Source organism: Protopterus annectens, chromosome 7.part0 (assembly GCF_019279795.1).
Source record: "Protopterus annectens isolate FY-2018-M chromosome 7.part0, PAN1.0, whole genome shotgun sequence".
NCBI classification, from domain to species: Eukaryota; Metazoa; Chordata; order Ceratodontiformes; family Protopteridae; genus Protopterus; species Protopterus annectens.
The window spans coordinates 1,167,441,341-1,167,467,318 of NC_056739.1; the positions used below are offsets into that span (position 1 = coordinate 1,167,441,341).

Below are 25,978 nucleotides of genomic sequence, written 5' to 3' on the forward strand. Positions count from 1 at the left end.
TTGTTTTTCTACTCCTTTTGGTGATAACTTCAGCATATGACTTCTAGATCACAATATCAGTAAGCATGCTCTTGAGTTAGCCTGTTTATATGCCAAAGAATAACTGCCATTACATCAGTGGACTTTTAACAGCCATTTTTGTAATGTCCCTTCTTAGGAAAAATAAAGTACTTTAGGATTTGGACTTGACTGCCTGAAATGGAAAACAAAAGTTATATGCCATTTCACTAAACAGCAGAAAAAAAATAGCTTTTTGAGTCGTGACTGAAAATATTCCCCATAGTTTGCTTAACACAGATAAAATAATTACTTGTAGATATTGAGTTTAACTCTCTGGAGGTCTTTTTTTACAATTTTGGGTGCTGCTACTGCTTCGGAGTTTCAACTCTTAGTATACCTGATTTACATCTTCACTGTTTTTAGGATAAAATTAAAGTGTAAAATCTTGATTATGTAACCTCCCCAGGTTACCATAAATGATGGATATTTAGTTAATACATTTCCACTGCAAACATTGCACATTAAAATCAAAACTGATATATATTCACTACATAAATAACAATGCAAACTCAAATTATAAATTATGTACATTGTACTAGCACAATAAATATAATGTAGTACATACGTTTGCAAGATGTTTAGTGTCACTACTTTTAGTAGTATGATCAGCATAAAATATTTAGACATAGCATAATGTTTCATTGCTGAACTCTATTCAGATAAGATGTGCCATGTGTCATCTACTTTTGCCACAAGTACATTTAGAATTAACCAAGGATTAGCAGCTAAAACTTTTCTATGACTTTTTTTTACAAAATGTGTTTTAAATGAGCAGTATATGTTGCCTTCATGCCATCCCACCAACATGACTTGTTCTATTTCACAGTATGAACACAACTTTATTGACAAAGCAGATCTAGGTGAGGAAGCCTCTGTTATGGAAGTATGAATCTGTAAAGAATCACTTTTATTTAGTTACTCTAGACATATTCAGAACTCATTTCCTTGGTAATCTTTTGTCCAACATCTGAAATGTTTATACCCTTGCCTCTTTTAGTGACCGTGTATTGTCTCTATGCATCTGTCCCAGTGACAGACCTTTACTGCTAAAGTGGCACTTAAACTGGGTAGCAGCTGGATGCTAATCTCCCGCATTTATACTTGCACCAATTAACACTGTAGAACCACAATCTGAGCATGCAGAACTGAACCATTATACCAGTATTTAAGTCACGATAATTTGTTCAATGCATGATAGTCATAATGTTGTATATGGCTGCTGTATCTACCTGACTATATCAATAATGTATTTCAAAAGTTGTGTTATTGTACTGCCTGCCTAATAGTTGATTTGATGCTTCCACCGAGTCTTTTAAACAAACATCCTAACAGAATCTAGTATGTTTAGCTGAGGTTTGAACTTAGATTTTACATTTCTTTGCAAAGCCTCATATTTACTCTGTAGATAACAAATTACTATAGTAGTTGGGGAACCTGGACATCTTACTTGTGTTGATATCATTTGCATTTATTGCCATAAACAAAAAATGTAATCAAAATGTGATGGGGATTCATTTTCACTGCAGAGAATGCCTCACCTAGTTATAAACAAGACTGCATTTCAGTTGTATTGGACATTTGTCTGACAGTGCAGAGGATTAAGGCATGAGTTAATGAGTTTCATTCTGTAGTTCAGGGTTTGATTCCCAAAGGCTTCTTTTGTCCAGTGTGCGACTCTTGAACAAGTCATTTACCCAGACAATACTTTTGGGTTGACTCTCCAAAACATCCATGTGGATCATCATTGTTCCACCCAAGTTAACAAATACAAATAAATAAACACCATAATGTGGTTTGGAAGTATTGCACACCCAGTTTATCAACCTGACAGGTTTTGAAAAACACAACACTCACCCTAGCCTTTCAAAAGAAGGGTTGATTTATGAAATTATTACTGCTTTAAGTACAGTTTATAACCAAATTATTATACAAATGCTAATCAGTGGCATGTATGAAACAGCTGCTTTTGGCTCTAGACATGTTTAATTTTATTTGCAAAACTGCTATCAGTTATATTTGCATGTTGCAGTTTTTAAAATGTGTAGTGTGGAATGTTACACCACTGGTCATCTGTCTGACTTGCGCATATTTTTTATTACATGCATTTTATAAATATCACTGAAGAGTGATTTCACATACATTTGCAGATGTGAACATTGTTTATTTATTTATTTATCTGTGTATATATTTATTTAGTTAGCAAGTTTGGCTGCTTCTACTTGAATTACTCTACTTGAAAGCATTATTTTAATCTGCAGGAGAGTCGTTTATCAATATAAGAACAAAAATTGAGTATAATGTATTGGCTTATTAAAGAAAACATTTCCATGCTTTAGGGATAATTGAGCTAAAACAGCTAGATTATTTACTTAAGCGGTAACTATAACCCTACAAAATGCATGTTAATTTAGAGTGCATGTGTACATGCCTCCGGCTCAGATACTTATTTAAATGTACTTTACTGCAACTAATATTCCTTTCTTCCAGGGAAACCTGCGGACTGCCCTGAAATGAATGACTGTATCTTGTCTAAAATAGCAGACACACCTTAAAGTTTGACTTAATGAAGTCTGTATTACCATTTTAGCTCCACACTAAAGAAGCGTGACAAAACTCATAATACATCTTAAGTGGGAACATTACTCAGCAATACAGAAAAAACTTCCCAGTTTGTGAGCTGATAGCAAGCTTCCATACCTTTTGGTAGTTTTTTGTTGCTTTAACTTTTTCACTTTTCTTTTGCTGGTATGTTGAACAGCTTTGCATTAAAAATGATGATTTTTTTATTAATCTTTGACAGTACTGTTAACCTCAGGTAAATGCAACTTCTTCTCACAGCAATATATTCATGAAAACAATATGCCTGCTAGGTTAATTTGCCTTACAGGGTACTTGTTTTGATAACTTGCCTGAGGAGATGATTAAGGGTACTCATTAATAAGTATAATGTGACCACGCAGTGGTAAACCGCATGATGCATTTAGTGTGCTGTGCCTGACATGAATTAGGCATGTATGACTGCCAGAAGAGCATGGCTATGGTGGGGATAGGGGTGTATAATGAAAGCTGCAGCCAAGATCATGCAAGTAACATAACTGTTAGAAAAGCCGTGCTATAACCCAAGGGAGGGTATCAGGCAGATGACATACCTGATGCTATATATATTCACATATTCATCAAAGCACCCCATTGCTGCAGCATGGCATTGTGGACAGCCTGCGCACGTGTGCCAAAGTAGGGTGGAAAGGGGAGATAATACAAGTAGAAATGGGAACAGTAATCAGAGGAACACACATAACTATAAGGGGAAATGGGGAACCATAATTACAGGAACACACAGAAGACCGATAGGAAGGGAAGAGAGGTGTAGAAGGAGAAATATATGCTTTTCATAGGTACCCGTGCCCATTCTTTACAAAGAAGGTTAAAGGAAGGGAAAAGATAACAAGGGAGAGTGTGGGCATGATGGGAGGGGAAGGGGAAGGTGGCAGGTGCAGATAATCGCACAATGCAGACAAAGACTAACACGGGAGGTAGTAACACATAAGGGGAACAGAAATGGAGAGTCGAGAACCAATAGGGGGCAGACAAATGGTGATGGGGAGGACTGGACTACAAACAGGGTGACAAAAGGATGGGAAACACAATCTTGGAATGCGTAGAGCAGGGTGAGAAGGGCCTGCCATAAAGACCAAGTGGGGAAGCCCCCTGTCATGGTCAGGTGCTGCCTCTGGTGGCCCAACAGATGGGGTCATTTGATCATGCAACTGTATCAGCCACACAAGGAAATATTTCAGGTAGCTGGCATCTGCACACCAGATCCTCTTAGTTCTCACCAACTGCAACACTTCCCACGTGGCGACCCAGGAAGGTCCCTCTGCACCACTATAAGTGGAACCTTCCCCCCACCACCTTCCTGAGAAGTGGACACACAAGTTACTAGGGAGGCTTTCAGGTTATTTTCCCTATGGTGGCTTTTCATCACCTTACAGAGAAGCAGGCTTTGGAAGGCTGAATCGACCCATTGGTAGACAAATTGACTGGTGCAGAGCATGACAACTGCTGATTCACTACTGCCTGCACAACAGCAGATCATGGGTAAAAAGAAGGTAATTTAAGGGAAAAAGCAATCTAAAGAAAAAGAGAAGACGGTAGCAAATACTACAGATTAGTAAGGTAATTAAAAGTAATACATTACTGCCAGCAATACACTACACAACATGTGCCCCACCATCTGGACAGACTGTCTTGCCTCCCTTAACAGGCCATCTGGTGTTCCTGCATCTCCTCTGGAAATCATAAAATAGTAATTGTCACAGCATATCCTTAATAGCAGAAGGCAATTAAAGCTACGTGTGGTAGGTGTAATGGTATAATACCAAATCAGAAGAAAAAAGTGCTTACAATAAGATGGTTTCCTCTCCTCTCCCCAAACTCTTCTGTCTTTTGGAAAAGGTCTGGGTCATGCTTCCAAAAGTCCCTATATATGTGGCCTGCACTGTTGTCCAGAGCAGGTGTTGCCAGTGGCATCACTCATTGCCCAAGCAAATTAGTGCCAGGCTTTAGTTTTGTAAAGGGAGCCCCCTCATGCTCCCCCCAGTGGGTAGACCCTGTGGTCTCTGGTCCCTGTGTGACAGCAGAAAGATGATCATATACATCCTGCTGCACCATGCAGGGGCCCAGCCATCCTCTGAGCATGTTAAGACCATTTCCACTCTCTAGTTCTAGTCAAAGGGAAAATTAAAAGCTTGTGTACATGGCTGCATGTACTGGAGACTACCTGACACACGTCAATGTCAGTAGGGTATTGTGGTGCACGTTTAACAATAACATGATGCAAGTGGTCAGTAACATGATGCACACTTACAATAATGTGGCCAGAATCTGTAGTGTCCATGCATACATTTATACTATACATGAGCTCCTACCCTGGGAACATGGGAACAGGTAGACACAAGCATCATGCCACATGGTTAATAATGCATCACGTTATAAATAAAATTCAGAAATGATCTTAAAGATAACCTCATCAGCATAATTTCTGTGTTACGAGGTCTGTTTTATCATGATGACAATAACACTTGCAACATTTCAGGATGCTGTATTAAGGCAAACAACTTAGACATTCAGAATATAGTAGATATCATTGTGTACGTGCATATAGGGAAATTAACAGGAGAAAGACTACTGGTACTGGACCTTAGGATAACACTGACCACACAACAGTCCATGGACATCACTGGCGCAGTACTGGAACAGAGAAGTGTATTGGGCACACTGCACAGGACATAACAGGGGACTGGCATGCCAGGTAGGAGGGCTCAGCCCAACAGGGAACAGTTTAGGACAGTATACAGACCAGCTGGGTTGGACAACCTGACAGGCTAAAGGAGACGATGGGGCAGGACAAGAGTCAGTCTAACTGGGTGGACTCATCCTGATCAGACAGACTGCAGCTCTCTAGAGGGGATCCTCAACCTAGCAAGAAACAGGGGACAGGGCAGGATGGGTTACAGTACTGCGTTCTGGGGAGGGCCCACACTGACAGATCCTGGGGTCACTCTCCTGCTCTGTAAGTATTGCAACAACATTCCGTATGCAAACATACTGCATGACATGTTACAAGGCATAAGATATCTTCAGTACAGCAAGCATTAGAATAATACTGTCAGGTCATATCTGGTAGACAGCAAGCTTGGCATACATATTCCCACTGCAGCCACACTATGGCACAGTGTCAGAATGGTTATACTGTAATAATACACAGGATTATGAATGTGGCTGGAGACAGCACTAAGTCCATTGCTGGCTGGAGTGGACAGTCAAGCATACGTAGACTTATTCATTTATATAGTCCACAGGTGTACACATCTTATTATATGACCAAAGGAATGTCAACTGCTGGAAAGGTTCACCATACAGGAGAAGTAGATGCTACTACAGGCTTTATATATTCAAGGCAAGCATATCCTTTAAAATGTAAAGCAGACAAGACTGACCAGGTGGTTGGAACTGCTGTAGAACATCAATTCACTATGCAGCCGTAACAGGACATTAACATAGCTGCATTACAGATCAGTGATATGTTACTGCATGCCAAGGCAGAAGAAATTACCAGAGCAGAGACAGGTTGACATTTAGGGTGGGCCACCAACACAGAGGTGTATGAATTCCTTGTGTCCCTCAGTGAAGTAGTTGAGAGAACCTTCATACTAGAGAGTATAAACTGCATTTTATAAAAACAAAAACAGAAGTTTGGTACCAGCAAGGAAAAAGTTTTAATAATTCTGTTTTACTATGAGGCTGTTTTTGGTGGAGGTTTGGGAAGAAATGCTTTAGTGTTCTAAAAAGCAGCTATTCCATTCATGCCTGCAGTGAATTAAAGAATAACCGTCAAATTACCTGGGTGCACCTTGAAGGAAGATTGTTTATTACACTGCTTTACCTGCAGGGGACGTTTATTTCATTGGTGAGAGAGATGTTGAATAAATAAATTAGTCTCTCTTTTTTTTTATTGATCTGCTTAAGCAGGTTTGGCTGTCTTCTTCTGCTGTTTGTGGGACTATCGGTGTCATGAAGTTCCAAGAGATCCCAGACTATTGAGTCACTGACTGCTAAGAAGATAAGGCAAAGGTCTCCTCTGAGGAACCCATAAGAGACAGAAAAGGACAGTGCCTGTAGTCTTTTCTGACAGATCAGAGCTGGTTTTGTCATTTAGTATGAGTTCTGTACACTGCTGAGTGCTGTTGAGTGCTGTTTTTCACTTTTCTAACATGACTAAAGAAGGACTTGTAATTGTTATTGGCTTCAGTTGCCAGTCTGAGTTCATGGTCTGCCTTAGATCTAATGGCCTTTTTTACAATTTTTAGTCAAACTCTTAATATTTTCCTTGACTTGGGGGGTCTTTAGATCTGTTGTCTACTTTAATGAGTTTTCTTTTTATTGAGATTTATTTTGCTGGACCTCCAGGATGGTTTGCATTTTAATTATTTCTCCTTGTATTTGGATCTGGGTGGGACAACCAGTTCTACGTATTTATGTGCTGAGGCAATGTGTGTGTGGTGATGATGATATAAATGAATTGAGGGTTTAGTTAGATTGAGGGACAAAAGTTACTAGCTTATGGTCGGACTTAATTAGAGAGGAAGTTACAAGGGGAGTTGTGCATGATGATGCTACATGTGTAAGTACCCGATCAAGACTATTTAGTCCTTTAGTTAGGATAGTAACAAACTTGTCCACTAAAATGTTAAGTCTAAAAGCTTTTTAGCATATCCTGCACTAGTGGTGGTGATACTCCAGTCAATTGATGGATAGTTAGAATCCCAGAACAGTGAAGTCCTCATTTTTGGGGGGAGTTCATCCATGACATTTACGAACTTCACTGGATTTCTGGGGGTGATAGAAGTGGTCCTATTATAGGCAATAAACTTGTAGTTGATTTTGTTTAATGTAATTTGGAGTTCATTAAGTTCAATTTGTGGGTCTCAGGGAATCTGCTGAGAAGTGATATGCCATTGGGTCTGTAGGCATGGTAGGCACTAAGCCCAGGTATGGAAGGGCCACTTTCTGGGCATTTAAACCAGGTTTTAGTTATACATGGATGCCTTCCAAATGCCGGAGTGCCTCAAGGATGGGCATCTTCTTGTTTAGACCTCATATATTGAGGAAAGCCATCTTACTTTGATCCTGTTTTGATATTAGTATGTTTGCAATAAATGTTAACATAAAGGTGAGCAAATGAGTTCAATTTTATATCATCTCATAAGGTGAAGGTATACAGTTATAAGTATTACAGGCACAAAGAAAATATTATATTGCATGTATACAGTTTAAGTACAAGTGAGTAAATGCAAAATAATACAATAAAAGGCCCATCAGAATAATGTGATAAGCACAGAAAACACAATAGTGAAACAGCTTTTTTGACTTGGGAGCTCATGTGGCTAAAAGTATGCTTTACTAGGAGGCAAAAGAGCAATATCTCTTACTTCAAATATCAACTAATACACGAGAAGAAAAGAATAGAAGAAAGAGAGATAAAGTAACTAGGATAGGTAAGCAGCAATGAGGGGTAAAGAAAACTAAATGCAAAAAAACATTTAAAGGTCGACATCAAATTTAAGCACAGCCCTTATAACAAAAATGCTTACTAATATTGCAACAGTAATTTGTTTTTGAATTCAGCAAGTTGGTTACTATTTCTGGTGTCCTTGGCAAAATAGTTTTCAGATACTCCCCCTTAGTAAGGAAACTGGGCACTTCCAATTTGGTTGTGACGTCTTGATTCTTTTATCAGTTGTGCACTGGATAAGTGCAGACTTTAGGCAGTCAAGTGCCAAACTAGGGGAGAGGGTTGTCTGAAAGACTTTCAGAATACAGTCAGCAAATAAAGAAATGGAGAGAGTTAAGGTTTATAAGGAAATGAAACCCAATTTAATAATGGCTTGTGTAGGTCACAAAGCTTGGTCTTCAAGACTGAATAATCAAATATGGCATACTTCCAAACATATTTCATTTTGGAGGAAGTGATTGAGGCATCCCCAGTGAGTTGGATGCTACTAAAAGAAGTAATTTGAGAACAACATGGATGAGATACGTTTGATTCTAGAACTGAATTAACGCTCTTCTGTTTTTTTTTTTTGTTTTTTTTTTGGTACATCTGTATCAGTAATTGAAAGCACTTGTTTTTTACAGTGGAATATAGAAATTTTTTTAGAATTGCGCCTAAGTATTTACTGCTCAGCATGTATTCTAAGAGCTGGATTTTGTAAGTTGATGTTGTGATAGTTGCTGCTGCAGAAAATAATTGATTTGGTTTTGAAAGTATTTCATGAGAGATGCAGGTCCTTAAGGCAGCAGATAAAGCTTATAAGTGCCAGGGAAAAAATGCAATGGGGTTTGTTTACTACCAAAAGGTGACCTATAAATGACAAGTATTTGCTGACAGCCTCACTATCTGAATTATAACTGTCTTGCATATGATGACATCAGAATTCAAAGTCTCTAAAAATATACATTTCTGACATTTATTTCTTTGTACCGATAAATTCAGTTTTGACAAATGCAAAATGGCATCCAGGCATTCAAAACACAACCAGATCCCTGATTTGAAAACTGAAAGCACACATACTGCATGGCTGATATACAAGTACTCTTGTCCTGAACCCCTTAGAAGAACATTTCCAGACATTACCCAGATGTGGCTGCCAGAAGGTTCAGAACCATATCAGAATGGATTAATTCTTCAGTACTTTATGTAGTTCTGGGTTACTGGGGAGCTAAGCCTATCTCAGTGGGCACAAGTCAGGAAATTACTTTATGGGGTGCACAAACTTGCAATTTTGTACTGGAACAATTCACCTACAGCATATCCTTCATATTTTGAGGAAATTGAAGCACTCATCAAAAACTCATACAAATGGAGGAAAGAGAGACTCCACAGAGAAGCCATCAAAGACTCAAACTGTTGAAATAGCATTTGGAAGGCAGCAGTGCTTACCATTACACTGCAGTCCCCCCCCCCTTTTACAGGTCAGAACTGGCCATTTAAAGTTAATAAACTGCAGACTAAAGTGTAGTTACTAGCAATTTTCCTTATACTGTGGAAGATAAAAGCCATACAACTCTAGATGTTCTGTTGTAACATCATGCATAATGCATTTTATTAAAGTAAGATTTTCACCATTATTTTTGTTGTCCACAATATTTTAAAAAAAATTAAAATGATAATTCTCTGAATAGAATTTGATGTGTAGCTGTTCTTTCCATCAGGGATATGAAGACAATTCAATGACATTTCACCACAGAGTTTCGCATCATATTTCCAGACACGTGTGTGTGTGTGTGTGTGTGTGTGTGTGTATGCCAAATCATGTTGAAGATGAACAGTTGTATAAGCAGGGACCAAAGTAACCAGAATAAAACAGTACTAGGGCCACCCCCTGCCCCCTTAACTCAAGTGGCCTCTGATTTTTTGTTTCTATTGTTGGAGGAATCTGCCTTCTACCCATATACTTATCCAGTGTAGCAAGAAAACAAATTAAATGAAGGACAGGTTAAAATAATCCTCAGCAAATATGTGACAACTCAGCCATCACACTCCAAGTATACAAATATGCAGCCAATTTTAGGTCTTTAATTCAAACAAGGATTGCTGACTTAACTTGTAACTAACTGTTTAGACATATTGTATGCATGAACTTGACATTTTAAGTAAACTCCACATAGGAATAGCCTCAAGTTGTGCTCTGTTAAATGTAATTACTTTCCTTCTCTCTCCATTACCAGACAATGTACATAAAGGTACAGTATTCTGATAGGTGTTAGAACTAATCAAATTAGGTTACTTCTGCTGCTTAATTTCCCATATTTATGATGAACAAGCCCTTCTGTCAGGAGGAAGTGTGGGATATTTCCCTGTGCAGATTACCACTCTGATATCAGCAGGTGTGCTGCCAATGTAGCAAACACTCTGTCCACACAAACGTTTTACTGAAAGCATTAAAGTGAACTAGCCTTCACTTGTATTCTGTTTAACAAAGTCTTTAGAGATGTTCTGGTCTTTAATGGATTCCAGATATCTGTGGTTTCGCATGTTGCTGAAGGAGTTTCGTGGCATCTTAACCTTTCTTCCTATTTCTGTATCTCTGCCTGACTCGTCCTGAAGTGAGTGGAGGTTTGTAGCAGAACTCACTCTGTACAACATTGCTCACTGATCACATATTCTGTCCTCATCCACCGTTGTGTCATGATGCTTGCATTTGCGTGGCCACTCTTTTTTTAACATGTCATATAAATGCAAGATGTTCTGCCTCGATTTTTAAGAGGAATGTGATGAAAGTGATGAAACACTTAGATCCTCTGCAAATAACTTTTATAAAATAGAATTAACTGTTAAGTTTGCTGGTACTAGGAATGACAATTCCATTAGCAGTATTTTAAATGTATTTTACATTTCTTGTTTATTAAGCTTTTCTAAATATCTACTGTTATTTGGATAATGATTCACATACTGTTCTGTTAGAGCCGAACTCTGTCTTTTCTCTTATTTTTTTTACATCAGGGTTTCATTCTGATACAAGTCATGAACTTTCTCATTTCTGTCTTGGTCTGTAATGGATTGTTGTTTTTTTTATCCATAGCCAGCTAAGATACACTTCACTGTTCAAAATAGATTATCTTGGTTACTTTTATGTGATGTGAAAATGCATTTCTTCACTGTGCCATTGATTTAAACCTGTCGTTTTCATCTGAAATGATAACCGTGTTAGAAGATGATGCACAGACCCTCTTGAAATAAAATGCAAGACTGGTGGTGGTTCTGAGATCTGACATTCACAATGAATGGAACTTGCTAACCTGTTACAACTCAGTTCTGTCACAAATCAGAAATGTTTAAGAAGTGAAATTTTAACTGCATCATAATGTTGAAGGACAGACAATGGTAGCACTGAATGGTGGTGGATAGGATTATTTCAACTGTTGTTGCATTCCAACTTACCATTAGAAGGATTCCTGAAATTAGTATATTAATATGCGCAAGTTTGATTAATCATAGTAAATTAGATAATGCTACACTGTCTCTTGATTAGCATTTTAGGGCAGGTTAAGGATAACTTCATTAATTTACAAGATTTTCTGAATGGAGGACTGCTGGTGTTCCATATGTTGGAGTGACCTGTGTATTATTGCAAAGATACTGAAAAGTGTGTAACACACACACACACACACACACACACACACACACACACACACACACACACACACACACACACACACAAGACTTGATAAGATATTGGAATTATTAAACGTTTTTGTGCAGATTACTTCAGAGGCACTGCAGTTGTAGCATAGGTGGGATCTGTACATCTGAGGCAGCAACTTCTGAATGAGGTGTTAAACACCGAAATGCCATTTCCCTCAGCTGGTGGCAAGGTATTTAGATACAAAAGTACTGGAATGCTTAATGAAAAGGGTGTGCAGTACCTTTATTATGACTCATTTCCAACAATGATCCAATTCTGTTATACCATTTCTGAATCCCAAAATGTTATTTTTTATGTTCTACTAAATATACTAAGTTTTCCTCTTTGGTAAATAAAATTCCCTACCCCAATATAAATCTTTAGTATAAACCATTCACTTTAAGCTGACAAAAATAAAACCTACCTCAAAAATGTGAATAATTATAGCCACTGGTAACACTCTACTTACCCTGTCCAAAATTTTCCTATACTTCATTTTTCATACAATCCTGATGTTCATCGTGTTTCACTGCTGCAGTCATTACACTTGGGTTATCCTGCCATCAGGCAGTCCCGCAGTCTTGGTCCAACATCTGTTGCTGTCGCCTCTTCCCTGACGTCAGTGTGTCAGGGGTATATAAGAAGCAACCGACGCCATTTTCTTCAGTCCTGTTTCTTCTCTGCCACACATCATAGGCAAAACATTTGTACATCAAAAAATCAAATTATGATTTCAGCCTCGTATTCTGGGATTAAACAATACAATTATAAATGGCTACATAAGCAGTACACCCAAGTTCCAATGATCTGTATTGGTCACTAGAAATGGATTGTTGAAGTACATAGTGTTGTCATGTTACAGTGTGGACCACTGAGTCTTAACACATAAAGTCTAGACTTTCATCAGGCTCTGAAGACAATTGCACTAATTCTTTGGAGGAGAGGGTTACTAGAGACTTTCAGTCTATGTATAAGAATATTCTGGATTAATGAAATGGGGAATTGTGTGCCCCTAAGTGGCAACATGGTTACCATTTTGGAATGCCTAATCAAAACATCTTTGATTACTGAGGTCTACCAACTGCTTTTGGGATTAACAGTGTATGTATTTATGAGCATTTGTTTACTGGGATGGTCCAGCTGGACAGCATGGCCCCTTTTCAGTGGATTCTGATGGGGGGGATTCATAGGATCATAGGAAGTTACTAGTTTAATAGCCCTGGGGCCCTTACAAGCCTAGCCAAGTTCTACTCTTATTTCCATGATTAGCACCTATTGCCCCTGTCCAAGAGGGACACAGGTGGAATCCCTGGGGTAAGTCTATGGTTATCCATCCAGTCATCCAGATTGCGTTTGAAGACTGCCAGTGAGGTTCTCTGTTTGACATGAAGTAGGATTCTGTTTCAAATGTGTGGTAACCTCAGGGAGACAAATCATTCCCTCTAGCAGGTTCTATTAATGTCACGTACCAGGTTAAGGTCTTCATACTAAGTACCCCATGTACCATTTGACTTGTGGATATGCAGCATTGCCTTATATGCAAGGCAGAGATCACCTCTGAGTAGTCTGTATGAAACAAAATGAAGTGACCGTGATTTCAGATGATCCACAAAGGAATGCTGAAGACCTTGAATTTTCCTTGTGAGGAAACTTTGTGGTCTCTCCAATTGCTGCAGGTGTTTGTAAAGGTACATAACAAAAGGGGTGTTGTACTCAATTATTGGCCTGATGAGGGAAGAGTACAGGAAGGTTATAACTTTCTTTTTTCTGGAGGCAATGCCCTTACTTATGAGATGAGCAATATAGAATGCCCTTCTTACCACTGTGGAGACATGATGATTAAAGGTAGGTTTGTTGTCAATCTGTGTGCCCAGGTCTCTCACCACTGAGTGCATACTTAGGGTGTTGATATTGATGTGGTAGTTAGCAGAAACATCACTCTTACCAAAATGGACAATAATACATTTTTTTTGCATTAAGTTTAAAGCCATGACTTTGGCACCAATCATTTATTTGTGTAAGACCCTCTTAGAGGATGTTAACATTATTTGGAGATTCTATGACCATACCCAGTTTGCAGTCATCAGCAAACTTTGTCATCCACAGACCTTTAGTTTTTGTTTGTACTTTGGAGGAATAGATTCCAAACAGTAGAGGTCCCAGGACTGATCCCTGTGGAAAGCCATTGGTTACAGGTCTGCTGTTGGAGGTGGAGTCCCCTATTCTGACTATGTGTTCTATCAGTAAGCCAGTTAGCTATACATAGAACAATATAAGGGCTGGATACCTAGCTGGGTGAGTTTGTCAATGATGCCTGAGTGGGAGATGGACACTAAGTCTAAGTAGGCTGTATGTACAGATTTCCCCTCATTCAGAGCCGTGGTGACTGGCTCGAAGAAGTCCACCAGGTTTAACGGGCATGATTTCTCTTTGACAAATTCAAATTGAGCAGGGTCAAGTGTTTTGAGATTACCTATATCATTGTTGGTAAAGTCCATGATTTGCTCCATGGTCTTGCAGATAAGTAAGGCTAGTCAGGCGTAATAGGTCTATAGTTACCAGAGTCAGTGGAAGCACCACCTTTGTGCAAGGGAATAATGGTGGCTGTTTTCCATTCAGCAGGGATGAAGCTGGTACTTAGACTATGATTGAAAAGAGTACCCAATGGTGTTGCTAATTTTTGTTGGAACCCTTGTAGGATGCAGCCTGGGATGTTATCAGGTCCCATGGATGCTGTGGTTTTGACCGTTGAGAGAGCATTTATGACCTGTTCTTTAGAGATACAAGGTAGGGGACAGGTGGTAGGGCTATCATGGGGTACGTGTGGTGGGGACAGGGGAGTCACGTTTTCGCAGAACCTGTCGGTCAACAAGTTAATTATGTTCACAGGCTCACTATTTGTGGTATTATTAACTACCAGTTTGGCACAAATCTGGGCTTTCATTTAGGTTAGAGATGGTAACTAAAGAATGCCTTATGTTTGTCCTTAGTTGAGGAAGCTAATTTGCATTTATAGTTTGCTTTTGGAGGACTTCACAGGAAGTCTTATCTGTTTAAGTTAAGGAGGGAGTGTTTCCAGCTTAGGGCTCCCTCTTACTCTTAGACAGCAATTTCTTCATCTTATTATAAAGCCTGTTGATGGCAGTTTTCCACCAGGCAGGCTTGCTCTTCCTTGAGTTTGTTTTGGTCAGGTACGGCTGAGTCAATGCGGTTGTACAGATGTTTGTTTAAAACATTGGTGTAGAACTCTGCATAGTTGTCAGTTCCATCTGAGGGGGGAGGTGCAGTAAAGTTATACCATCCTGTAAGAGGTTATAGTCTGCTTTGGAGAAGTATTTTAGTTTAGTTGCTGCTGGGGGCAGTCAGGTGTGGTAGTTACTTCAAATGAAACTGATTTGAGGTCAGATCTCACCAGGGAAGACCTCACAGAGAGGGTGCTACAGTGGTCCCCCATATTGGTAAGCACCAGATCCAGGATGTTGGCACCCCTTGTGGGGGTGTCAACCAGCTGGTCCAGGGCATTGGAGTTAACAAAGTTAAGGAACCTTTGGGCAAGTGGGTTTGAGCACAAGTAGTTTACCCAGTTAATAGATGGGTAGTTAAAGTCATCCAAAACCATGGTGCTCTGATGTATCTTGATAGACTCAAGTAGATCCAAATAGGCAAAGTGGGTGTTGTGATTCATGAAGGGGGGGTCCTGTAACTAGCAATGACTTGAATAGTTGTCCTGCCAACAAGTTAATTGCAAGTTAATTGCGCCTGAAGTATCTTCAGGGAATCATACTGTTTAACCAGTCTGGAGGTGTATTTATCTTTAATGAATATTGATACACCACCTTCTTTAGTTTTCATGCCTTCAGTTTGTGGTCTAAATGTGTGGAAGGAGGTGTAACCTGGTATGGCAGGGGTGCTCTCTACAGCCTTGTACCAGGTCTCCATAACTGCATAAATGTTTGTGTCTTTCAAAGTGAGGACCTCTTCCAATGAGTGCAGTTTCATGTTAAGACTCCTAGCATTTAGTATTATAGCCCTGAGGTTGTTTTTAGATCTAGTTTTTATGTCAGGAATTTTGTTCTTGAGACACTGCCTAAAAAAGGCACTATGGGGGTGGCAAGAGCCTTGGCCAGTAGCCGAAATCCCAGGCGTGACAGATGAAGATCATTTCTGACAAGGCATAGAGGTCTGTCGATCATGTCATCCCAGGCTGACAGATACTGGATCCACTTAGAATGACACTAGAAACTAAGCCAGTCATTGAAGGCAATCATTTTCTGTTTGTAGTGAAGCATTATCTTAGGTGAAGGTAAGATGCTGCTTAAGGCTAGGGACATACCTGCCTGAGATGCATAATCCAAGAGCTCAGTCATGTCTCTCGAAATATAGTCCAGAGAGGTACATCTCAAGTCATTCACACCAACATGGAGTCACAACAGTACCTGTTGAGAGACTTGAGTGCATGTGCAATACGGCAGATCCTAGCACCTGGCAGCTAATCATGACCTTTTCCTTATTCAACCTGGTGAAAGGGACATCTGTGTGTGTCACGATGCAATCACCAAAGATTAATATGTTTGGTTTTGTGTTTTGCCCTAAGGGCTTGAGAGGTGACACACTGGTGTGTGAGCTGTTCTGTACTGTGTTCTGCAGGGGATGTTTTGTGTGTAGCATGCTTGTGTTTGGGAGGACTCTGGTGATTAGATATTTTTCTGATGATGACCTCTGCAAATGTAGGTATGTGTAATGTGTGTTTGAGTGGAGTAGGAGGTGAGATGTGCATGCTGACAACCCGCTCATTGTCATATGTACTGAATTGTGTGTGAGAGAGAGTGGATTCAAGGTTTTTAATATAGTTGCATCTCTCAACATGTTGTTTGTGTGGACTAGGATTAGAGTGTTTTCTGTGAACATGAAGCAGTTGCTACACTGCCTCAAGATGCCCAAGCTGACCAAGCTGGCTGAAGACCCTGTAGGAAATTGTCCATCCATAGTGTTAGGTAAATTTATATGGTCAGCAATGGCTAGTGGGTGAGAGTTGTGTTGGTACGTCTGAGACTAGGCTTAGTGTTCCACCTGACAGTAGAGCAGGGCTGTGAAAAACCTTTAGAAGACCACAAGCAAAATGCTAAGGGAAAATTTAACAAGTAACATGTTTGCGTCTATAGCCACCAATGGTAACTATTGCTATGCAGCAGCGCACAGTGGTGTGCTACATGCAAACAAGCACAAACACGGGTCTTAAGTAAAACAAGAAATAACCTTTTAACTCAAACTAGCCAATAAGGATGCTCTCTGAGCTCTAGTCTAATCACCCTTGATTAGATGGGACCCAGACAGCACTCTCCTCCCACAAGGGTGCAGAAAGGCCTTCACCAACAAGAATGGCTTGAATTTGAGGCTCAGAAGTTACAAAACAGACCCAGAAACAGCAAACCTGGAGCTAGACTATGCTACAGCTGAACTAGTACAGTATATAGTAAAATGTGGCAAAAAAAGTTTAGACAGTTCAAACAGACAGAAGAATGTAAATATAAATTAAAAGTGCAATATTAGATCAAAAACAGGCACTTATAGTTGGAAGTAGCAGATGCCTCATATCTTTCAGTATCTCAGTGAAGAACTGATTTTAATGCTTAAGTGATACCAAACAGTCTAGATTCAGCAAGTCTGAATCTGGCCTATGCTATAAAATGCAGAAGTACTAGAAATTCAAAGTGTATAAAATCACAGTCAAAAGAAATAAAAAAGAAACAGTTTAAATAAGGCAGCAATTCACCAGCAATTCCCAGCTTAACATGGTGTAGGCCACACTCTCCCGCCACAAGAGTCTAGACCACAAGCCCTCCTGATGCAAAACCACTGGTTTTGGAGCCCAAGTGCTTAAGTCATAACTAAGACATTTCAGAATAACAGACACAATAGACCTTTAACCAGCAATTTCCAACTTAGAAAGGTGTAGGCTATCCTCTTCTGCCACAAGAGTTTAGAGCACAAATCTTCCTAATGTAAAGTAACTGGTTTGGAACCCAAATGATTAAACCAGAATAAGGACACTAAGAATAACAGGCACAATAAGCCTTCACAAGCACTTCCAGCTTAGAAGGGTGTAGGCCACACTCTCCTGCCACAAGAGTGTAGACCTCATCTCTCCTGACATAAAATAACTGGTTTGGAGCCCAAGTTCTTAAACCAGAGCTAACACTTTCAGAATAACAGACACAATGAGCCTTCAACCAGAAATTCCCAGCATAGAAGGGTGTAGCCTATCCTCTCCTGCCCCAAGGGTTTAGACCACAAATTATCCTAATGTAAAATAGCTGGTTTGGAAACCAAATGCTTAAACCAGAGCAAAGACACTTAGAACAACATGCACAATAAGTTTGGGTTTGGACCCCAAGTGCTTAAACCAGAACTGAGACAGTTTCAGAACAACAGACACAATGAGCCTTCAACCAGCAACAGATTCCAGCAGTGTTGCACATTACACAGATAATTCCTGTCACAGTATTACATTGCATGGTTGCAAAATGATTTTTATGAACTCTAAGTGTGCTGAAGTTCAATGGCCACTCAACACCATTACACAAACTATCTAGTAAATAGAACTCCACTTACTGAAAGGATTATATTGGTTCCTATGAACTCTGGAACATTTAGTCATTATCACTAGTATTTTAAGGTACTGAGTTCTAAGGCATCTCCATAACCATGTATGTGCATCTAATAGTGTGGATGTTTTTGTGTTGACACTAGCACATAATCACGGAAAACTGGGTGGTGGTATGAGATGTTAAGAGTTTGATAAAGATGGGCTTTTTAAAAAGAAGGATCAAGCATATAGAAAGAAAGATGAACAGGATATGGGGAGTGATTTGTCAGGTAAAATAACACCCTATCGGTGACTGTCTTCATGAAATCACTATGTCCCATATTATACAGACCTTAGTTATTTCTTGTATTAATCATTAAAATCAAAATTTAATAATATGAATGATAAGCATCATAAATACTTGACAGCAAGAAAGGAATGGGAATACTGGCATTGTATGTCTGTGACTAATGTTAAAAAAAGCAATTTATATGGTACTCTTGCAAAGACAAGATTGGATAAGTCTCAATGAGGTTAATTATCTTATCATTATGATTGAAAGCAGAGAACAATGTAGCTGTTTCTTCTGATGGTACACAAATGGAGATGTCGGTTAAATAAGAAATTATTTTGGTGTACAAATGTATCTTTATCCAGTATTTACTTCTGAATTATAATGCTAGCTAAATCTAAGATGTTTTTGATACTGATGATAAATCTTTTACTGTCTATACAATTTATATGAAGCTTTCACACAGCTGAAGACAGACAAGAATAGTAGGGAAGCAGAAAGAAAGTACATTTATTCAGTTACAGAACTAGCATTCAACTGAGACAACCTTTGAATAAGTAACTTAACTATGTTTTAACAAAAATATGTAATCATGGAGTAACATAAATATGAATGGATTCAAAAAAACATTCAGCTTGAAGCAGAAAATTTCAAGTCGATCTGTAAAACAATCCCCACATTTTGTGATACAAAATTATGAAGCTGTAATGATTTAAATGCAGAATCCTTGTACCTGAAATATTCTCTTTCTCTTCTGCGTTGTCTGGTACCAAACTGCCAATGTTCTGCACTTTTCACAACCTTGGGCTGATGGAGGTTTCAAGGCTCTAGGTTGATTCATTATGCAGGAATTCTTCTGCTTACCGGGGGCTACACCTTTGGAACCCTGCACCAGGGAGGTTTACATAGTCTCCAATCCTGATTCACGTTAAGAAATTTCTTAAAACTTACTTTTTTTTAATCTGGCATACAGGTATTACTTTTTGGTTCAGTATCATCTTCATGTTATATTAATATTTTGTTTATTATTATTCTTGTTCATTACTCTACTGTCATAGAGTTGTAGTAGACAGGTACTTTACAAACATACTAATCTGGTATTTTATGCTCTTTATAGCACTGCTGAACTTTTGGAGCCTTCAAGTCACAAAGAGTTGGCAGCATCAGTGTTTGGACTCCTTTTCTGCTCTCTCTGTACCATTGTTCTAGAAGATGACCCCCTTCCACTAATTAATGGGTCTTCCCATCAAATGAAAGGTATGAGCTAATTGTAGTTGTAGAAGCCGGAAACTTGCATATTGAGACATAGAAGGACAATGGAAGATGTTGATAAAACAGTAAAAAAGAAATACTCATTTCATTCATAAGCTTCCGTAAAGCTTTTGATTTAGGTTGCATTATATTTAAGCAAGTATGTGGTATTCTGCCTTTAATATAGCTTGTTGTTGTTGTGTCTTTCGGCTTTTCCCAGTTAGGGGTCACCACAGCGGAACTCCAGTCCGCTAATCATTGGCAGTAGATTTTTACGTGCCGAGTTGCCGGCCCTGACACACAACCTTCAACAAAGGTACACTCATTCATGCATGTCTCCACACAGAAGACGCTCTAGCTGAGAATCGAACAGGACAGCATCTTACTGTGAGGTGACAACACTACCGCAGCACCACCACCGCTATGCAGCATTCTGATGCTTGCTTATCCCTGTCTACAACCTTTACCAATTCCTTTTTGTTGGTGGTTGTTCTTGTCTGTGGTTGCCACCTTGATCTTTAAATATTATATCAAAATACATTGATGTAGAAAGAGTTGTTGTTGTGTCTTTCGGCTTTTCTCGGTTAGGGGTCACCACAGCGGAACTCCGGTCCGCTAATGATTGGCAGTAGATTTTTATGTGCCGACTTGCTGGGCCTGACACACAACCTTCAATGAAGGAATGCCCATTCACGCATGTCGCCACACAGAAGACGCTCTAACTGAGAATCAAACGGGGCAACGTCTTATTGTGAGGCTACAATGCTACCGCAGCACCACCACTAAGTGTAACATATTTGACACATGCTTGCCTGTCTCCCCACATTTAGCTAGGCATGCATCCTGTAATGTCTGAGCAGCAAGTAAGTGATTTCAGTAACTAGTTTATCTGATTCTGATTAGTTTTAGATTATTAAAATGTGAATGGAATTAGTTCAAATTCAGCAAATTGTTAACAAACCTAATCCATGTGTGAAGTTAACATTTTTAGATTACACACAAACAAAACAAATGGCACTGCAACATGAAAATGTCATGCCTGTGTAAATATAAAAAGTGTTTCTGTAAATAGTGTTTTTGTGTAGCAAAGTAACAATCCTTGCGCATATTAAGAAATGAGTTTTACATGGTGATAGTTTTGTCAAAATCATACACCAGCTTTATGTAAAAGGGACTTACTACTGAAATGTATACAAGGAAGAAGTATATATCAGGATGTGAGTATGAACAATTAATACACATCAATACAAAGTATTTTTCTATAAAAAATCAACCACTGATTATGTATGATGTCATTTTATGCATACTTTATATAAAGCCATGAAGTTTGAGATTTCACATAACATGAGGCTATTAGTGCTTGTGCAAGATAGTCTATTAATTTATATTATGTGATTCATGCAAGAAGGCTATTTGTAACAGAAAAAGTTTATTTGTAGTAAAGATAATAATTTTGATAAAGGAAGCACAGCCTTCTTGCATAACAGATAAAGGTAACAGTTGTCTGTGTGACATCCCCTCCTCTGGGCCAGTAATCAAGGAGCCTGAATCCTCACCACTGACACCAGCAAGGGACATTCACTTAGAAAAAATAGATACATGCAGTAGTTCTAGATGCAGCTCTATGATTCAGGCACAATTTCTCTTAAGAGCACACAGGGAACACACACAGTCCAGGGGCTGGGTTTCTCTATCTCTCTCTCAGGTCCCAAAAAAGACTTCCCCACTGGTGTAGCTGTGGATCCTCAGCCAAGTGTCCAAGCCAAGTTCACCACCACTATCTCTGTGAAACCAGTGCTTTGTATCCTTCAAGTACAAAATACAAATACAAAAGCAGCTGGGGATGAAGCTCTCCCAAAAAAATCAAAATGCAGTAGCAAAAGTCCAAACTGGGAGTAAACAAACATGGCTCTCTTGATATTAAATAAAAGACAAAACTTTTATTCAGGTACAAACTAGTGAGTGCTTTCATGGCCCCCTGGCACTTCTTCAAATAATACAAACACTGCAAAAATTTCAATAAAAAGGGGTTGCCTCACCCACATTAGTTCACAGCAACCAACCATATATCTGCAGCAATTAAAATTCACCTGCTGGCAATAATCAACAAATGTAGTGTGAAGTCAAAGACTTCACATCAACTAGCTTAGGAAATCCTTACATGCAAAATGGAAAGTCTGAAATTACACATAAAAATAAAATAAAAGCATTAATTCTCACTTTCACTGCTATCAACAACTATATAATCATATAGAGAAGTGACGGCAGCAAACTTTGCTCATAACATTTTTTACTTTCTCGCATTTTTTACTTTCTCGCATATAAAACTAATGACATCAACCTTTTCACAGTTGTAATACTAGAGTATACCAAAAGATGGCAGTCATGTAGTCCATACAAAAATGTATTCCAAATATCCTAAGGCAAACCCCTAACACTCGCATATCAGGCTAAAATTCAAAAAACAGCAAGCATTAACTTTCCTATCCTTTAAAACAACTAGGGGTACATCTATCAGTAAATAATATTGGCAGTACATCACAAAAAAGCTAAAATACTATAATACAAATAGTTGGATATACCCTAGTAGTAGCATTCTTAATGTTTCCTTCTCCAAGTAGTTGACACACACACACACACTTTGAGATTTGATTCTCTCTCACACACACACACACACACAAACATATCTGGGAAAGGCTGGCACAGATTTACTAGCTATTCCCCGCTACCCAGATTATAAGGTAGTTATTGCCACCAGACACTCCAAAGCCAGTTACTCTAAGGCTCTTAAAAGGGTACCCAATTACACTGACTGAAATTAATACTAATACAAATGGTAATGTTGACCAAATACTATGACCGCTCATAAAAGCCTTGTTGTCACCAAATAAATATAACTACTCTCAAATGATAAAATATTCTCTAAAAGAACAGACACAATGAAAAGTTTAAATATATTTGATAAATAATAAAAGAACATGAAAATACTAAATATCTATTTACAATAAACAACAGAGTTTCAAGCAAAGGAAATAGTAAAAATAATACAGATGGATAGATTCACACAGTTACAGAAAAATAGTACTTAAATAATCTTACTATATTTTCCTGACTGATCTAAAGAAGTACTTTTCCCTGGTTACTTACTAAAGCCAGGAAGGATGAAGTGGGTGAGTGATCCTTCTGTTACGTTTCAAAAACAGACTACTCTGAGACTTCTATCTCATCTGGTATTAAAATAGCATTTTAGTCCTGGATTACAGAATGGCATCACATACATCTGGTCATCTGAATCTGGTTCCCATGCTACCCCCTTTCCTAGCATCTGAACTAGAATCTAGCGCATATGTCAATAACACACACACACACACACACACACACACACACACACATATAGCTTTGCTAAGATCTAGTGCAGCTTCTAGAAGTCATAAAACAATTTCAAACTTCCACCCTTCCACAGTAGCAATTAGTTCATCCACAAGAACAATACAGAGGCCTTTGTCTCTGGCTGCATTGAGACCTGTGAGATGCAATCTTTATGGCTTATACCAAGTAATTTAATTTCAAACTATTTTTCAAAGTTAGCTGGACTGAGATTAACCTCTTTTCTTCTAGTATCCTCTGGATTATATTAATATTAATTTCAACAGTTACCATACAGTCTGACATGCAGGCGCATTTCTTTTTTTGTCCACCAAGACCCACTGTTGATACATTTTTAACACAAGCAACTTTACGAATAGATTTTCAACACAAGTACCTGTACAAATCAGTTTGATATACAAATGGCATACAATTCTTTACAAAACTACAGCTAGTTATACTGGCATACTTTACATGTTCATTGCCCTACTTCTCCTGGCATAGCTAGCAATACCTCACATTGTCACAGTCAGTATACAGCTGTAATATATATAAAGTAACTTAACATAAATGTGACTTATTTAAAAATTGTTCCATGATAAAGAAACTACTTTTTTCCTGCAGCTGACCATCAGCTGCCAACAGCTCCTTTCTTCATTCACCAGGTCTACCAGACCTACCTTAGCTTTTTCCAAAGTCAACCCAATCCATGCCTATGGCAGACTTATGAGATCAGAAATTACTGCTCTTGTGAGATGCATGTGTGCTTCCTCACATGTACAACTTCCTGACAAAGTAACATGTCACTTTTACAGCACAGAGCTCACCGACTCTTAACACTGCTGTTGCAGTGAGCCTTGGCTGCCCCCCACCCCCCCAGGATATGTAGGCTGATGCTGACATTGGTTGCTCACTTCCCACCCCTTGCCAATGACTCTAATCAAACTAGGTTCATATATGATGCAGCAAAGGATTTTATCTCTCTGCACCAATGGACAGCTCAAAAAAGCTACTTATTGACTTAAAGTATTTACACAGTGTTGTATCGTACAGAAAGATGATTTCTGTTCACAATAGCTTTGTCATACAGGGCAGTTACACAAAGTAATTGGTGGTCTAAAGAGAATACACAGACAGGTTTTGGGAACAACAAAAACAACTGTACCTTTTTACATGTTATAAAAACATTATATGGTATAATTTGCATGTTATAGAGAATTAATGCTTAGTGTGGTGCAAATTTTATGATGGCACACAGTATGGAAATATGAGGATTTTGATGCCATTGGAGAAAAACATGTCAGCCTAATGAAACTTTAAAGCAAACATCACTGCAGATGAAAATATGTTTTTAGTCCCCTTTGGTTCATAGGTTGGTACTAGGCTATTGGCCCTAGGGCCTATACAAGCCTATCCATAACAATTCCCTGGCTATTTCTTCCCACAATATTTACTTCCCTGGACCCCTGTCTAGCAGAGTGACTGTTGCAATCCCCGGGGTAAATTTCCTATCTCCCATCCAATCATCAAGGTTCCTTAAAGAGGGCCAAGGAGGTGCTCTGCTTGACATGTATGGGCAGTCTATTCCAGAATATGGGGAGTCTCTGGGTCAGGAACCTATCCCTCCAGCATGTTTTGTTCATTGTGATGACAAGGTTTAGGTCCCTGGAGCATGTGGCTCTCATGGATTGGGATTTCTTTAAGTGTAGCATGTCCAACATCTCTGGGTTTGACATGGCCTTCTATGTCAAGCAGAGATCGCCTCTGAGTAGATGATATGCCACAGAGTATAGCTGGAGTTTTTTTTAGTCAGTCAGCATAGGGAATCTGCTTTAGGTTCATAGGTTCATACTAGGCTATCTGCCCTAGGGCATTTATAAGCCTAGCCAGAATGTGTTTGGTTTCGCCACCCATTTTAAATTTATTTTGCTATGCCCTTTTTCGAGGTTAGTATACTGTGCCTCTGTTTAACAGTGACACAGAAGTGATACCCGGGGTAAACCTACAATCTCCCATCCACTCATCAAGATTCCTCTTGAAGAGAGTCAATGAGGGACTCTGCCTAACCTGGACTGGGATTTTATTCCAGAGTGAAGGGAGCCTCTGGGTTATGAATCTGTCCCTCCAGCATGTCCTATTTATTTCAGTGCTGAGGTTCCAGTCTCTCGAGCGCGTAGCTCGATGGGATTTGGATTTTCTGAGGTGCAGCATGTCCATTAATTCCGGGTTGGACATGGCTTTATACGTCAGGCACAGATCACCTCTGAACAGGCGGTATGCCACTGAGTAGAGCTGGAGTTTCTTTAACCAGGCAGCATATGCCATCTGTTTGAGCCCTTTGATCCTCTTGGTGAGGTACTTTTGGGGTCTTTCCAGTTGCTGCAGGTGCCTGGTAAGGTACATCCCAAAAGGGGCATTGTACTCAATTATGGGCCTGATGAGGGATGAGTAAAGAGGCACGATGACCTCCCCTGATCTAGATGTGAATCCCTTCATGATTAGGTGGGCTATATAAAATGTTTTTCTAACCACTTTGGCCACGTGGTTGTCAAATGAGAGATTGCTATCAACTTGGGTCCCCAGATCCCTAATTACGTCTTCTGTACTTAACGTGGGCACTTTGTTTTTGCCAAAGGGGATGACTATACACTTTTTGGCATTTAGCTAGAGGCCATG

General features: G+C 39.1%; 1 protein-coding gene across 3 annotated transcripts in view; it reads left to right on the plus strand.

The window, feature by feature from the left end:
• The window catches only part of STRA6 (signaling receptor and transporter of retinol STRA6), a 585,684-nt gene that overhangs the window by 253,928 nt on the left and 305,778 nt on the right, over nt 1–25,978 (plus strand). For all 3 annotated transcript variants that reach the window (XM_044077758.1, XM_044077760.1, XM_044077759.1), the window contains exon 5: nt 19,803–19,942. In XM_044077758.1, the coding sequence (XP_043933693.1) occupies nt 19,803–19,942 (140 nt within the window). The remainder of the gene's footprint in view (nt 1–19,802; nt 19,943–25,978) is intronic.